Source organism: Urocitellus parryii, chromosome 11 (assembly GCF_045843805.1).
Source record: "Urocitellus parryii isolate mUroPar1 chromosome 11, mUroPar1.hap1, whole genome shotgun sequence".
NCBI classification, from domain to species: Eukaryota; Metazoa; Chordata; class Mammalia; order Rodentia; family Sciuridae; genus Urocitellus; species Urocitellus parryii.
The window spans coordinates 22,206,768-22,224,242 of NC_135541.1; the positions used below are offsets into that span (position 1 = coordinate 22,206,768).

Consider the following 17,475-nt stretch of genomic DNA (forward strand, 5'->3'; position numbering starts at 1 on the left):
CTCGGGTCAACCTTTAAGATTTGGGGATGTACCACAGTGGTAGTGTCCCTTGGAAACAATACAAAAACCTGGCAGTCAGGGCTGGGGTTGTGGCTCAGTGGTAGAATGCTCACCTAGTGCATGCGAGGCCCTGAGTTCGCTCCTCAGCAAAAATAAATAAAAAACCTGGGAGCTGGGGATGTGGCTCAAGCAGTAGCACACTCACCTGGCCCAGGTTCGATCCTCGGCACCACATACAAAGATGTTGTGTCCGCCAAGAACTAAAAAAATATTTAAAAAAAATAAAACCTGGCAGTCATCTTCCCATTACATGGTATAATGTCAGTTGCCTGTGAACTTTTGACTACTTTTAATAATGTACTTTCAGCCTCGGGCAGACAAATGCTTTAAATCCATTATGTTCTGTAATGAAGGGTGGCACCTTTATTTTACAGCTACAACACACTGGCAGAAGGCACATTGGTTTAACCCCATAAGACCATTAACCAGCACATTGCTTTTTCCCTGACAAATCCACAGGGAAACAAAACCAAAACTGAAGCTGATTTGGGGTAGCTGACCTCCAGCTATTTGAAAAAGATGCCATGCAGAAGAGCATGAACTATGAGCAGGAAAATACGGGTATTAGTCTCATAGCTGGAACAGACTTCTGAACTCCTGTGCCTTTGAAACAGAACTACCAATTAGCCTCATCTGATAAATGCTACCAGTGGTGTTAAATAGCCCGTGAACAGCTTAGCCTATAATAAGTGGGCAGATGACTGGGCTTCCTATTTTATTCATCAAGCAGGCTTTAATCTTTTTCCCTTAACTGCGTTCTGAGAAATTGCCCACATCACACTACTTATCAAATTCAGATTCATTTCGGAGAAATTGCATCTCAAACCACATGAAAATACCTGGCAGATGGTTATTAATTTATTAAGCAATAGTACCCAATAACAATCCAGTATTTCTTCTGTATATACTGTGCATACTTCTGCATTCACAATACTCTTATGCCTGAAACCAATCAAAAAGGGGCACTGCTAATAAAAGTAAATTTTAGGAATAAAAATTACATAAGAGGATTTAAAATATTGATGGCCAAATCAAGTTTTGGACTGTAAGGGACCATAAAATTAGGCTAGTAATCATGAAATCAAAAAAAGTGGTTCCAGGGGCTAGAGTTAGAGCTCAGTGAGGAAAATCCAACAAAAATCCTACTTAAACCAGGCAGGTTGGGGCACACTTGTAATCCCAGTGAATCTAGAGGCAGAGACAGACAAGTTAGCAAGGTGCCAATAAGCAACTCGGTGAGACCCTTCCTCTAATAAAATACAAAATAGGGTTAGAGATATGTCTCAGTGGTCCGGGTCCCCCTGAGTTCAATCCCTGGTACCTCCCCCAAGCAAAAAAGAATGCTACATAAAATAAAAGCACAATCCAATTTTTCAAAAATGACTTTATTAATGGCAAATAAGTTGTCCATCATTCCTCCTTATATGCTTCCTCATTGGTTTTGTGGACACAGCTCTCTTGATCCTGCAATTAAAAGATCTGATTAATTCAAGACAAATTCTGATTTATGAAGTCATTTATTTTTAAATAAACACCAATACCAACTGAGTTTCCTAACATTTAAATCAAGGAATGTAGTATTAATCACAAACATGAGTTTTTTTTTTTTTTTTCAGTAGCACCCAAGATAGTAAGAATCATTCAACTTACCTACACACTTTGTCAAACAACTTGTGGTTTTCCTTCTTGGTTGGCCCATGCTGTCAATGTCTGGAGAACAAATATCTGATCCACCTACAATTAATACAGATTAAAAATAATATTTGCCACATTAACTTCTAAAAATAACATTTGCCACATTAACTTCTAAAAATAACATTTGCCACATTAACTTCTAAAAATAACATTTGCCATATTAATTTCTAAGTAGTTCATACATTTTATTTTTGTGTGGGCAAGGGATTCCATGGATTGTACTCACAAAACCTTACACATGCTAAGCAAATGCTATACTACTGAGCTACATAGATTTCCCAGTCATTTTTTGAGACAGGGTCTTTAGATGTTGCTCAGGCTGGCCTTGAGCCCACCATCCTCCTGTCTCAAGCTCCAAAGAAGTTCGGATTACAAGTGAGTATCACTGCACCTGGGTGTATCATATAAACTTTATTCAGACACAAACAAATAGCAAAAACCTGCCCCATACCAAAATTATTTTCTTACACTTTCTTCCCAGGTAATCATGGAATTGTCCCTCTTCCTACTAATTCTTCCATCTACTACATAAATCAAAGTTTATGGAGATTTTATGAAAAATATTTACCCATCAATTCAAGCTCTTTTGGTAATCATTTGGTATTTTATAAGCATGTATCTTTTTTTAAAATTTTTTTTTAGTTGTTAATTGACCTTTATTTATTATATATGGTGCTGAGAATCGAACCCAGTGCCTCACTCATGCTAGGCAAGCACTCTACCAACTGAGCCACAACCCCAGCCCAGCATGTATCTTTTTAAAATTTTCCTACTTTTATAATAAATATTCTACTTTATCATATCCCACCAACCCCCTTCAGTGCTAGAGATCAAACCCTGAGCTTCTCACATGTTAGGCAAGAACTGCACTACTGAGACACACCCCCAGTACTCACACAATGTTCAAAATAGACAATATAAACAGAACAAGTCTCACCCTCTCCCATATTTCACTGGTTATTTTAACCAATGAAGATAAATCAAGCCCCAAATCCACTAGAGGTTAAGGTTCCAAAGGACACTTACTTCAAGTGAATGAACATTCCAATATCAGCCAACATCAACCATTCTTACCTAAAGAATAATAAGAAAAAGTTAATATAAAAGACAAGGGTATAAAATAAAGGCTTGAAAACGCTAGTTAACTTCAAAATTTAAAGAGTAAAATTCCAGAGACAAAGATTGGGGTAAGTTACAGCATAAAAAAAATAGGAAGAAACTTCATGGGGAAAAAAATCTAAAATTATTTTTTGTGTAAGTACTAAGTAGACACCAGAATTAGAATGAAAACTGTATCTTCTTTTAAAATGCAAAAGTCTAACTCCTATTTTCACCAGTCTGAGCACAATGAAGTTTGACTGCAACCCAAAATATACTATCCCTTATGTGAAGGTATGTGACAACGTTCACCTCACCCAGTATTTTATCAGCTCTCTTTTCATATGAAAGCACATACCCTGCTCCCCATTCAAGTATGCCTTTCATTCTCAGGTGGGCTAACCACCTTCAGCAGGAGTCCTCCAAGAGTGCCTTACCCACTTCCCACAGTACACAACACTGCAGTTGTTACCCTGCAATCCTATGTATTTGCCTCTTCTTTCCCCTCCAAGTCCTCACTGAGTTTTAAGTTAGGGCAAGGAAGCTATGCCTTACTGGGACAGCAAGGAACCCAAGGTTTTCTGAGGGAGAAGACATTCACCTTCACACTATATGCCTGGCAGGGCCACAGTGCACAAAACAAAGCTCAGCCTAATTCAAGTTCCAGGTTTTTCTTCTTCCCTATATCATTACTGCCACAGGATATGAAATATAATTCCCTGTTGCACATGTACCATCCATAAGGGATACTATATCGTTTTGCATTCTTCCCCATTCTCCAGATTATTCCTGTCCTATTCTACGTCCAGCCCCCCTTTCACCTTAAAAAAAAAAAAAAAAAAACTTTTCAGCACTGGTGTTCAAAAGCAACATTTTATGGTTGATGGTTTACCAGCAACTGTGAGATTTCCACAGTTGAGTCTTAAAAATTGCCAATCATTATCTAGCAGCAATGACAGATGATTAGGAGCAGTCAAATCCTCTAATTCTTTCCCTAATAGGCAGCCATTTGAGAACTGCACTAGCTGACAGCACTGAAACATTATCAGCTAAAGCCAAAACCAAGTAAAGGCCCAGAACAAACACCCCAGCTCTCTAAAACCTGTCCAGAATCATTAAGGGAAAGGCAGTAAATAATGCAGGACTGTAGATCTTGTCACTGCAGCTGACAATGATTAACAATAGGAGACATGCAACCCCCATTAATGTTAAAAGTCCAAAACTAGTCACACGCATCCCTTTTATTAGGAAAATGAAGACTATTATGCGTTCTTTGTAGGTTTGCAACCTTGCATGAAGAGTACCCATTGCATTTCTTTGATCTTTCAGAAAGCACCGGTATCTGTTCCAAGGGCCTAACAGTACGAAAATGCATTCTGGCATCACACCTCTGAACTCAAAGAGTGTTCTCATTAAAAAGTAATTTTGGTTTGTTTGTTACAAGAAAAAAAGATTATGAAATACAATGCAAGCACCTCGGTATAGAGCGTTATTACTGAAACCCACTTAATTCCCAGCTTTTTGATTGAGTGCTTTTTCAAAAAGTCACAATTCATAGCTACATACAAATTAAAACTAGTAAGAATAGACTTGTCAATGGTTTCTTTTCTGAAGTGCAAAAGCCGATTAATTCTGAAGTAAGCAGAACAAAGCAAAATTAACCCCCACCCCAATGATGTTCCTTAAACCCATATTATACCAAGTAGTTCTCTGAACATTGTTACTGTCTGCTAAGAAATAAACCTGAGCTTTTAGTTCTGAACACCCAGTCACTAAACCACGGCAGCAAGCGTTGGGCCACCGATTTAATGGATTATTACACAGGAAATCCCCCATGAGGGTTCTATGCAGTTTTAGTGGTACTCATGTCACTAATACTGAAAATTGTTTAATCTGCATTGTATTAATACGAAGAAACTAAACTAGTCACCAGTTGCTCTTTTATCTAACAGGAAAATCAGAAGTTGTTTGCTTGAATGAACTACAAATCTGTAGAGTACAAATCTGTCCCCACCCTGTGACTTACTTGCCAAAGAGCAAGCCATTTTTCTTGAGACAAATGAAAGAAAATTCTCATAGTTGTGAAGAGTTTTCACCGGCAATTATGCAAAGTAAACCAAACTTTCCAGTTACAGAGCAGAAAGCATTAAAAGCTGTTTCTCATGCATACTAGCTAAAAACCAGAGACCAGAGTTAAGTTGGATTGAGGTCTGGAACAACAGTCGATGCAAAGCTAAGCAACAAAGAAGGTGCTTTTGAAGACTTATGTTTTCTTGTACCTAAACATTTTGGACTGTAACATCACATCCCTAAAGCTAAGGGAACCAAGTTCAAAAAGCTACTCTGAACAAATGCAGTCACTCTACAGAAAACGACGAAGTTTTATGATTGGGAATGATTCCCAAAATGTATTCAACTATAATCAAGTCAATATTTCACACCACTTTCCCCCAGGTTTAGAGTATAAACATATTTAAACAAGTCACATAACTTGAACTATTCACGTTAGATTCCCATCTAAGCCCAAGTTAGTAACAAAGGTGTTCCCATGAAACCCATTACCAAAAAAAACCCTGCAGTTTAGTCTGAGTTCACTCAACTTGCAGAATAATTACCAAGATTGCATAATGAAATTACTTATATTGCTGACCTTTGAGCAGGTCAGTATGCTACAACAGAGACTAATTATCACATGCCATATGGATCCATGCTATATGGTCCACGTCAAGGTGCTAAAAGCACCCTACTTCCCTTCCCAAGTATGGTTTTGGTTCCCTCTTCCCCACACCACTGATGTGTTCCATGTTCTCTTCATTTACAATGCAACTATAGGAAACCACACAACTGAGTCAGATATACCAAGAATCAAGTTTGCACTTTTTATCTGAGAACTGCAACAGCACTGAATTCTGCCTAACAAATTACAGCTCTAACCCCAGACCCACACAGTTTTGCTATAAGCTAGCTTTATCATACAAGTGTTAGGTGCTGCACTGTAATTTCATTGTCAGAAATGTGATGTCAGAATGCCCACGGAATAAAAGTACATAGCAAGTCACCAAGTTAGATTATATTGCTTGTTACCTACCTGTATGCAGTCGGCAATGAGAATCTTGGAGCAAGCAGGAATACTACATCCGGGTCCTAATGTCCATTGCCATTTGCGGTACTACGTTCCTCACAGTTACGCACTGCAGAAATGCTGGCTAAATGCAGTTATGTAGCAGGCCACTACTTTAATAGTGCATAATTGCAGTCCAAGAACACCACAAAACATTCCGCCACAACTTAGTGGCTTGCCCAAGCCAAGTATCTAAAATTTTTTTCTGCCATAATATGCCACTTATAAAAATTGCACAGGCGTAACATTACAATTTCCCAAATTGTTGTTTGTTTTTATCAGTGATATAACACATCTAAAAAGAGTGGTGGGGTTTATATTCTTAGGAGTTTAATGTTCTAGGCAAAAAGGATTGTTTTTCACTAAGTAACGTGAGCCAATGGGTTAAGTTTATATAGACACCTATGAAATACACTAGCATCTTCCAAGAGAATGCAGTTTTTAAAGATTTGGAGACATAAGGTTCAAAAACGAAGTGTTCCTCTTAAAAATTATGAGAGAAAGGGAAGAGGAGGAAAATAGGGGCAGGATATTTCTTTAAATGAGAAAAATGGCTAATACTTCCAAAATTATTACCTTCCATTTCCCACCCCAAGTTTCATCATTCACTTTTAGAAAACTACTCATTAAGATGATTTAAGTTCACATTAGGCTAAAAAACTATCATTTACATTGCAAGACTTATTGAAAGTCCATTTGAGTAGCTTTACAACCCTTGGTACACTGCAGTTTCCATGATAAGTCAAATGTTCAGTTGAAACTCAGCAACATTATTTGCTAAACAACATTTAGCAATTCTACAGCCCTTAGTAGGCTATCAAAAGCCACAACTTTCAGGAGATTATTCATTAGCATCCTTCACCACTCTTCAAAGGTATAGTACTACCAAAAGCTTATTTTAGGGGTCTGTGCCAGCATCCCTTATAAAGAAAGGCATGTAATCTGAAAAATAAACTGAAACATTAATTTTATAGGCAGATTTTCCCATTTCCCCTCCAGCCCCCACCCACATACATTCAAGTTCACCCTCGTGGGTGTCCCATGAACACCCCTAACTTTCTTATCATTATAGAGTCCCCTACTATACAATTCAAATGGTAATGGACTACTTTCAAACCAACACCCTTGTTTCTATACACAAAATCTCATGTGTGCATCACCCATTAATGACTTGGGACAAAACTTCCTCCTTGGTAAAAGAACTATCCATTTCCAAATGTTTTCAGTGAATAAAATTAGCACATTTTCTAAGGAGATTCGCTCCCTTAATTAACACACCATGTACCTGTCAGCCCTACAACCAGAATTTGGTGACATGCTTTTTACACTTCAGTGTTTTTCTTAGATAATTATCCTGTTTTCCTATGCAGAAAATACTCAGTTGTTTCAACAATAGGTCTCCTTTTGTACTCAAGGAACAATACTAAACTTCAGCATGGTAATAAAAAGTTTGATTTAGAATTTTTCTTTTGCCAATTAGCCCCAAGAACAGAGGTGAAAAGGATGAAGATATTCCAAAGTTCTATAATGTAGAGTTGAATGGAAACATAGCTAAGAACAAAGCTAAACCATTCAATTACTTTACCTACTGTTAAAAATTGTTCCTCTAACATATTTGCACTGGGAAATCAAGCTCCCACTGTACTGACAGACAACAGTAAACAATCTACTTTAATATTGAATCAAAAAGTCTTTTCCTAATGGAAGGAAATTCAATGAAGTTGACAATTAACTGACAACACCATCGAAACATTCCAAAGCTTTATGGTGGAAGGAAGGGGTATTTGTACTGTGTAGCATGAGCAAGTCACTGAGATTTAGTGCTACATCAAAAAGCAACTATCTAAAAACAGGTGAACAAATTTATAAGGATGGTTATCTGCAACCCTATTTGTTATTAAAAGTCACCACTAGCTCTTAAGAAGAAAACCAAGATCTTTATAGTCCTATAGATTTTTCCCAACAGAAGTAGCACAAGGTGTAAAAGTTAAAAAGACTATGAATGTAAATAGAACTAAACCCATTTTACAGTTAACTAAACCTTACTTTACTTTTTCAAGTTGAATTCTTCAAACTAAGCCCCAGCTTTATAAATCACTTGAAGTAATACATGAAAAGGCTTATGTTTAACAATCTTTAATTCAAATGTAAAAGTTCAATACAAGCCATTTGTAGGGCTTGGGATTTGTTGTTCTTTAAAAACAAGAATAGGGGAAATGCGACAAAATGATCTTTCCACTTTTTTCAAAAACTTCCAAGGATAGATCATAGGGCCATAAAAGATCCATTAACCAAACCCACTTTCTCCCCCTACCAAGTCTTATACCCATTCCATAATCTTAATACACATTCCTGAATGAAGATTTACAGTTCAGCTTTGCTTACATAACCATTTAAAAATACTTAGCACCACCTTGCTTCCTATAATGCCAAACAATCGTGAACTACTTCAAATCTGCATTTCTTCTTTTTAAAACAAGGGGGCAATTACTTGTAGAAAGCAATACTTAGCCTCCACATACATTTCCCAGAAATGGCATATGCCTGCCATTCAAAGGCCTCAACACTCTCATGCTTTCAAAGTGGAATACCTAGCCTAATGTGCATAGAAGCATGAATGGCAAAGTTGAAGATCAGTATTATAACTATTTTTCTATTTATTTGAAGCACAGTAAAAAAAAAATCGGTACACTTTGGAAATTCGGTGGCACAAGGTACACTGCCATTAACTTGAGGGACATTATACAGTTAAAAAAAATGGAAAAAAAAAGAAAAAGGAAAGAGAAAAGAAAAAGCAAAAAGAAAAAACTTTTCTCCTGTTTCAAACACTGCATTACATAATTTTACCTGCCCAAACAGACCATTTACAAATATTAGGTCAATAAACTGCTAACATCCATAAAAAGGTAGCTTTCTTACTAAAATGCAAGAATTTAAAAGTGGTATCTAAACAAGAAAAGACAAAAACAAACTGGAATGAAAGCCTAGATATCACATCTAAAATCGGGGTTTTTTGTTTGGGCCTTCATATTCTTCTCTCCCTCTACCATATCCTGCTGGAGTTCCAGGGCCCATTCCTCTAGGACCCTGTCCACCCACAGGCCCCGCACCTCCCTGCCCAAAGCGCTCAGTACGCTATTGGAACAGTAATCAACAGTTCATTATATGTAGTTGATGTCCATGTGTGTTAAGTAAATATTTTAGAAGGTTCCGTAGTCAACGTTCGTCGATACAATCACCAATGAGTCGATCCACAGGTACCGGGAACATAGAAAGGAAAAAAGGGTAATTTGAAAATTAGTTTACGATAATACATGCCTTGTGGTATGTTCCCACTTGAGCCATTCTCATACACCTGTTTCAAAGAACAGATCTTCCCTGTAGTGCTAAAAAATTTAAGAATTAGTGCAGATGTGAAAATCCATTCCAAAATGCGTTCTAAGAAATTTCACATCAGATTAATCCAATGAAAACTTGCAAACTCTCACTTTCAGGGTATGAACAGAAAATTTACTCTCCAAGTAAGCCTAACAAGCCCAACCAGACAGAGTCAATTCACTCAATGAAGTGACAAGACCTACTCACCAGTCAGTGGCATGTGCTGCTTAAGAAACCTTGTGCTTTTCAAGATAAGACACATCTGCTAAGTTGCAGAAATCTTAAAAGGTTGAAAGTTTTAATAAAATGCTACCAGACTACAAAAAGAAAAAGCATAAAAAAACTAATAGATTTAGTCACTTAACCGGCACAGTAACTTGATCAAAAACTTGTGTTGCCATATTCTCACAGGTACACCACCTTCAGAGCCATCACTATAAAACCAGAGACAATTATGTTCACTTTCACAGTACTATTCTGCATTGTTGCAAACATACAGCCCACTAACAGCCCAACTTTTCCCTGAGGTCTTTAAAAAGTACACTGAAACCTTGCTATGAATCCATGCTTTAGAAATTTTAAAAGGCTCCACACAAACAGTTTAACACCAAGCTAAAGTGACTGCAATAAAGCAGTGAGTAGATTTTAGGTACTTCTCAACTTGAAATGTTATGTACCCAGACAGCAAGACTCTATAGGTAGGTAAGCATAGCAGTCTATTCTGTCTTAAATTCCATTTAAGATAGCCCACTTACTCAGTTTTATTCCAAAGAAAAGACCTAAAATGATTTATTACGGTTTAGCTGCTCTGTGCCTATATATATAATTTCACCTTCTCCCCCAATACTGTAAAACTACTTGGGAAATCCCCTTGAAAAATTCTTTAAAAATTGTGTTTGGTTTTTACATATTATACTTTATCTCAAAGAGATGAAGATTTGGGGGGGTTTAAGATTGTTATTAGAACAGCTGAAAATTCTAGTACTTAGCCACATAGAACCTGAACTGTGGGAACATCATATCAAATTTGAGTCTACAAATTTAATATGTACCTAAACTGTTTTTATGAAGCTTAAATACCAAAACATTACCCAGTTTTTTAAAATTTAGCTAGATAAAACTAATAGTACATTTAACACAACCATCAATTGAGAGTTGTAACTTTGTCAAAAAGCTTTAGATATATTTTATATTTTAAGTAGATAAGGTCTCATTAAATTCTAAAGTTTCTATTGATAAAAATTATGTGAGCCACATACTGCAGCAGCTTCTTTGCCAAGACCATAGGAAAACTAAATCTGATTCAATCAGCTATGAAAATGTACTCTTTTCTAAGCCCACCAAAATTCAGAACTGAGGATTTATAAAGCCCTAATACAGCCACTCATCAATTTACTTGACTGTTCTAAAGCATCTGACAGACTATCCATATAGCTAACATAATAACATCAAGAAGGTTGAGATCAAATGCACACAATTAGTATGCTTAAATTTATTGTTGACTTTTGCTACCCTGTAGCAAAATAGAGATGTCAGTTTATTTTAGAAGGTGTACCTACAAACAGACCCAACAGGTGGGAAACGACGAGTCAAAACACTAAACAATTCTCTTTCATGGGATAGAAGCCACACCAAATATAGGTCAAAGTTCTACATATCACTAAAACATGCCTAAAGCTACAAACTACAAGGCTGATTCCCATTTATGGCAAATACCAACTTAAAGAATGACAGTTTGCCATGTGATTACCCTCAATTGAGTGTATAGAATAATCATACATTACCTAACACAGAATTTGGATTTGCCATGCACTGGGGTTCAAAAGTGCACAAGCAAAAAAGTGGAAAACACCTACATGTACTTATTGCCAAAGATAACTCCACATACTACTAACAGCATTGACTCCTCATTGGCAACCATGTTCAGGTTACCACATAAGAGTTCTTCTGTGTTGCCAAAGTATTCCTCAATATTATATATTTACATGATAGGGAGAACTAAAAGAGGTCCAGTCACCTACTTAAAAACAAAACAAAAACAACAACAAAAAAAAAACACACACATTAAGTCATGAAAATGAGAATTTCCTTTGTACTACGTCCCACAGGATACATTACCATGTCGCTTCCCATCATGGAACCACTCATAGTTGCTGGTGGAACGCCAGGATTAGCTTCATAACCTATGCCACCACCACCACCTAGAGGTGGAAATTTCTGGCCTCCTGAACCATAAGGATCTAGGAAACAGAAAGAGTGATTAGGATTCCACCACAACACTGCTCTCTGGTAATAAAGTTGACTTAAATTTTCATGCTTACCTCCCATGTTCATTGCTCCTCCACCACCCATTCTCATGTCTCTTTCTCTCTAAAAGAAAAAAAAATTATTTCACCTATGCAATAAGCACATTAAGAATGTTTAAGACTTAAAAACTGAAGTTCAGAAGGCATTTTTCTTTCAAGTATTAAAAAAAAAAAAAAAACCAAGCCTGAAAACTAGCTATTTTCTATTATCAAAAGAACTAAAAAAAAACAACACCACCATAACCTTCCAGTTCAATCATCTTCTGGCCCATACAAAGAACAGGAAAAACAAGAACCATGGCAATCAAACATAGTACAGTTGTTTAAAAAAAAAAAGTAATCACTAGATCAGCCAAATCAAAAAATATATTTATGTATATTTTATAAGTAACTACTTGGGGGGGGGGCTGGCTTACCGGGTAATGAACTCAGGGGCACTTGACCACTGAGCCACATTCCCCAGCCCTGTTTTGTATTTTATTTAGAGATAGGATCTCACTGAGTGCCTTACAGCCTCACTGTTATGGCTGGCTTTGAACTCATGATACTCCTGCCTCAGTCTCCCAAGCCACTGGGATTATAGATATGTGGCACTGCCCATGGCCAACATTTTAAGGTAGAAAATGACTATACTGTGTGATTTTTTTTTCAACTGAGTCAAATTTCACCTTAGGTACCTACAAGTTCTATGAACAACTCCCAATTAGAATGCCAACAAAACCTAACTTACTGGATCCATGTAGCCCATTCGGCTATAACTTTCTTCTCTTTGGCGTCTCATTTGTTCTTCCATCTCACGTTGGCGAATCATCATCTCTTCCTCCCTTCTACGTCGTTCCTCCTCTTGCCTGAAAACATCAATCAAGCGTAAGCCAAAGTATCAACCTCTTCTTTTTAAAATTTAATTTGAAGAAAAGCTGGTAATAATATGTCTAAGAGCCTTAGATGGTGTAAGGACACAGTAAAATAGATACGTACATACATACATACATAAAGGGTTGGGGTTGTGGCTCAGTGTCAGAGTGCCTGCCCAGTATGTGTGAGGCACTGGGTTGGTTCGTTCCTCAGCACTGCATAAAAATAAGGTATTCTGCATCCATCTAAACCTTAAAAAAATCCATTCAAAAAAATAAGCAAACATGGGCTGGGGTTGTGGCTTAGTAGTAGAGCATCCGCCTAGCACATGAGAGGCCCTGGGTTCAATCCTCAGCACCACATAAAAACAAATAAAGGTATTGTGTCCAACTAAAAAATAAATATTAAAAAAAAAATAAGCAAACAAAAAACAAACTCCCCAAAAAGGTCTAGACAGTGAGGCTCAGAGCTTAGAGGCACAACACTAGACATTGTGGCACAAAAAAAAAATGTAATATACACACACAGAAAACTTGATATCCTTACATTTGATTTTGAGCACTGACACATATCACCTGAAAAATTGAGTACCCTGTTTCCTAAATGTCAGACTATGAGTATAAAAACAAAGAATCATCAGTATTTTACCTCAATTGCATTTCTTTACGTTTCTGCATTTCTTGATTGTGAAGTTCTTCCATTCGTCTTAATTCTTCCTGGCGTCTCATCAGATCTGAACATTAGAAAATATTATTTTGGTATCACATTAATAAGATCCTGGTATGATCCTACCAATAAAATTCGGAAGGCCTTTACCTTGGCGCAAAAGATTTGCCTGATGCTCATGATAGGCATCTTCCATTTCACTTTCCAACTTGTCTTTTGCATCCTTCATGTTTTTTTCAACTTGTTCCCTTTGCTGTTTTTCCATTTCATCCAAGGACTTCCACCTCTGAGAATATTCATACTCAAATGTGCCATGCTGAGCAAAGCGAGGTGGCGTTTCTCTCTCCCTGATAACACAATATATAAACATGAACCAATTTGTGGATTTGTAAAGGCAATATTACTTGTTCCACTTCAAAAAAAAAAAAAAGATCTTGGACTAGGGAAGTCGCTCAGCTGGTAGTAGAGCATCTGCCCAACATGTACACTGGGTCTGGTCCCCAGCACTGCAAAAAAAAAAAAAAAAAAAAAAAAAAAAACTTCGATCTTTTCCCTAGCCTCTCACTTGCTAAAAACAAAGATTAAAAGCTACTTCCTTGGGCTGGGGCTGGAGCTCAGTGGTAGCGCACTTGCCTGGCATGTGTGAGGCACTGGGTTCAATTCCAAGCACGACATATAAATAAAAAAAGGTCTATTAACAACTAAAAAAAAAAAAAAAAACTACTTCCTCATCCTTCTTTCTATTTCCTGCACCCCTTATTCTCTTATTTTGTTCTTCCTACTCATAACAGTGAGTTATAACAATTTAATAAAGAGTAAGAAACTAAGATGTAAAATAAAAACAAAAAGTGATACAATAACAAAATTTGGAAGACAAATTCTGCCTTCCACATTTCCTAAAGTTTTCCTCTAGCCAAATTCCTTACCCAGGCTTGTATTTTCCATCCATGAAAACACATTTCATGCAACTGTAAGCACATGACAGGATTGCATGTGAAAGTACCTATATTAAAAACAGTCATTTAAATGACAGCTTTGAAACCTAACTTTCCAAACTTAAAAGCCAGCCTCAGCAACCTAGCAAGGCCCTAAATAACTTAGCAAGACCCCAGACTCAAAACAAAAAATAAATAGGGCTGGGAACACAACTCAGAGATAAAAGCACCCCTGGGTTCATATCCCCAGTACCCCACCCGCAAATTTCATCTTTTAAGCAAAACTGGAAAAAATTACTAGAGCAAGTTTCCTTTTCAACTTACTTTTGATACATTGGATTCTTCTGCGCAAGTTTTTCAGGAAGACCATCTTCATCATCTAATTGTTCAAGTGGTTCCACAATGACTGGACGAGGAGTTCTAATAACAAAAATGGTTCATCTTAACTTTGTTCCAGTTTTAATAGAACATCCTTGTAAGTTGTAACAAATAAGAAATGACTAGAATAAACCAGAGACAACTTACGTTGTCAGTAGGAAAACACCTTCACTGCATCGTTCAAATGCTTTTCTTGCTGCTGGTTTAGAAGCAAATTCAACAATGCCTTTCCCTGTAGATCTACCACGATCATCAACAATTACAACAGCCCTTTCAATAGGACCAAACTGGCTAAAGGCTTCTTCCAACAGTTCATTGGAAACATAAGGTGAAAGATTACGAACAGAGAGGGCAGCAGCATGTGTGGCAAAGCGAACCCGAAGCTGTCTACCTCTCATGGGTGTATCGTCAAGTTCAGCTTTGGCAATTTCAGCCAAGGCTCTAGATTCCTGCAATATTAAGACATTCACGTTAATGGCTTCATAACTGGCTAATGCCCATTCTCAAACTGTTATAAACCAAATTTCTACTTCTTCCAACTCAGTTCAAATGTTACCCTCAGGTAGCCCTCCCGGACACCACTAAGGGTAATACTTAAATACCTTACCTACCCGACCACCTTTCTTCTCTTAGGTACCAACAATTACTCACTCTACAGAATATTTTTTTGAAAGAACAATTTATTCTATCTGGTTTTGCGTTCTGCGAAAAACACAAGCAAAGAAAACCCATCTTTTAATTCTGCATATAATAAATTATACTCACAAGTTTAATAAATCCGAATCCTTTGCCTTTATTGATAAAAACTTCTCCTGGTTCTCCGTATTTTGCAAACAGTCTTTTGAATTCATCTTCTGTGATATCAGCGGGGAGATTCCCAACAAATAACCGACAACGCTGTGTGTAGGTTTTCTCTCCAGGCCTCCTCAAGAGAGACAAGTTAGCTTTAAACCCCTAATGAAAAGAAGGAAATCAATTTTCAGACACCAGTGACCTCTGCAAATTGAAAACCCATGACAAATTCTTGCATTTTCTGAACTGCATGTTTTCTTCGAGGGTTTTCTGGTCCGCTAGAGCCGCAATTATGTCGTACTATATCTGAGCGATTTCCGGCATAATCACTGCCCTATCATTAAAAAGGGTATCTAACAACCCAGAATGCTCCTGAAAATGGAAGCCCTATACCAACACGTACATATACACTGATACATATATATTATGCCGACAGTTTTTTCCTAAATCGTAGGAAACATAAAATTGTCTCCTACGATTTAGATTTTATCTAAATCGTAGGAGACAAAAACCGTGACAGTAGCCCGATTCTCTCCAACTCTACACCTCCCGACGTGCCCTACACTGGATCCAAGGCTCATCACCAGCACCAGACGCGCGGGCAGCCGATCTCGCCGCGGAACAGAGACCTCGACTCCGCGCGCCCGCCGGGCCGCCCCGCCCCCGCGCGCAGGCGCCCTTCCGGCCGCCGACAAAATGGAGGCTCGCGCGGCGACGGGGGGGTGGGGGGCGCCGCCATCTTAGGGGAACCGACGGGTCGCAGCTGGAGACTCACCTCCGAGTCGGAGATCTTCTCCTCGCTGCGGCCGCCGGGCCCGCCGGGCGGGGGACCCTGGTGGTGCTGCTGGTGGTAGGGCGGGTGGTGCTGGCGGCCCCCACGGGGCTCCCCGCCTCCTCGGTGCGGCGGCTTGGGGTGGCCCCCGGGAGCACTCAGGCCCGGGCCGCCGCCGGGCTTCGGCCCTCCAGGCAGCTTGCCGCCTTTGGGGCCTCCGGGTCCCGGGCCCTGCTTAGGCCCTGGGCCCGGGCCGCCCGCAGGTGGAGGTGGCGGGCCGCCGGCCTGGGGGGGAGTGGTCGGGACGCCGCTGGTCGGCGGCGCGGGCGGAGGCGCTCCCGGTGGGGCGGAGGTGACGGCGGGCGGCGGGGTCGGGGTGGGGCCCGGTCCCGGCGGGGCCCCAGTGGTCGGGGGAGTAGCGGGCGGGGCAGAGCCGGAGGCCGGAGGCGCGCTGCCTACTCCGGTAGCGGGGCCGGGCCCCTGAGGAACCACGGGCTTGGACGAATCCTGCGGCGGCGGTGGCGGCTGCTGGTGCGGTGGCTGATGCGGTGGCGGCTGTTGATGCGGCGGCGGCTGCTGTGGCGGCGGCTGCTGCTGCGGCGGCGGCTGCTGCTGCTGCTGCTGCTGGTGCGGAGGCGGCGGCGGGATCGGGGGCTTAGGGCCGCCTGGGCCTGGGCCCATGGGGCCGCGGTTCTGATTGAGGCCCATGCCGGGCGGCGGAGAGCGGAAATCGTGGAGACCGCCACGGCCACCGCCTCCTCCGCGACGGTGGAAACCGCCACCGCCACCGCCGCGACTCCGGAACCGATCCCGAGACATGTCTGTGATCAAGGGGCGGTCGAGGCAGAAGCGAAGAAGACGCTCGGGGAACGTGGAGGCCACCTTGCTTCGCACAAAATGGCGGATGACACAGGCGGCGCGCCGCCTTTGTCCTCCTCTTATATAGGCCAGCTTGCCACAGCCCCGCCTACGCCTCTATCGACTGCTGCAATAGCCAATTGCCTGTACGGTATTTGATGACACTACGTTACGAACCACAAATCTTTCCCATTGGCTCCGGGGTGAGAGGCGGGAGGCATGGAGGGGGGTGAAGTTTCCAGCTGGCCAATGAGCGTAGAAGGAGTTGGCTCTAGGCCACTGTGATTTGCTGTGAGAAATTTGAATGGCTATGCCAGGTCAATTTTTCTGTGAAAGCAAATAACCAGGGCCTTAGCAGCTCTTTGGGAGAGAGGCATTAGAGGTCTCCTTTCTTCCTTGTTTACCTTTAGGAGTGGTCAGCTATTCTTGCCCAAAAAGACATATGTCCTTTGTTTGAAAGTTAAGTTCAGTACATACTATCTATTCTTATCTCGTGCTGAGCATTAGAGAAAATTTACCGATTCCAAACACACTATTACTGATTTTTACTTGGAAAACTCA

General features: G+C 40.0%; 1 protein-coding gene across 3 annotated transcripts; it reads right to left on the reverse strand.

The window, feature by feature from the left end:
• Positions 1 to 1,435: 1,435 nt before the first annotated feature.
• On the reverse strand, positions 1,436 to 16,956 carry Sfpq (splicing factor proline and glutamine rich). Of its 3 annotated transcripts, XM_077803669.1 has the most exons (13): positions 16,060 to 16,956; positions 15,258 to 15,446; positions 14,640 to 14,941; positions 14,439 to 14,534; positions 13,330 to 13,526; positions 13,162 to 13,246; positions 12,389 to 12,506; positions 11,674 to 11,722; positions 11,471 to 11,592; positions 5,942 to 9,109; positions 2,782 to 2,829; positions 1,711 to 1,794; positions 1,436 to 1,524 (listed from the first exon to the last, which is right to left on the reverse strand). In XM_077803669.1, the coding sequence occupies exons 1-10, from the start codon at positions 16,873 to 16,875 to the stop codon at positions 8,972 to 8,974; spliced, it is 2,112 nt and encodes a 703-aa protein (XP_077659795.1). In that variant the 5' UTR covers positions 16,876 to 16,956; the 3' UTR covers positions 1,436 to 1,524; positions 1,711 to 1,794; positions 2,782 to 2,829; positions 5,942 to 8,971. The 3 variants fall into 3 exon arrangements, with proteins under 3 accessions (XP_077659795.1, XP_026249151.1, XP_026249150.1); XM_026393366.2 differs by lacking the exon at positions 5,942 to 9,109; XM_026393365.2 differs by lacking the exons at positions 1,436 to 1,524; positions 1,711 to 1,794; positions 2,782 to 2,829 and having other exon boundaries at positions 4,402 to 9,109.
• Between the last annotated feature and the right edge of the window lie 519 nt (positions 16,957 to 17,475).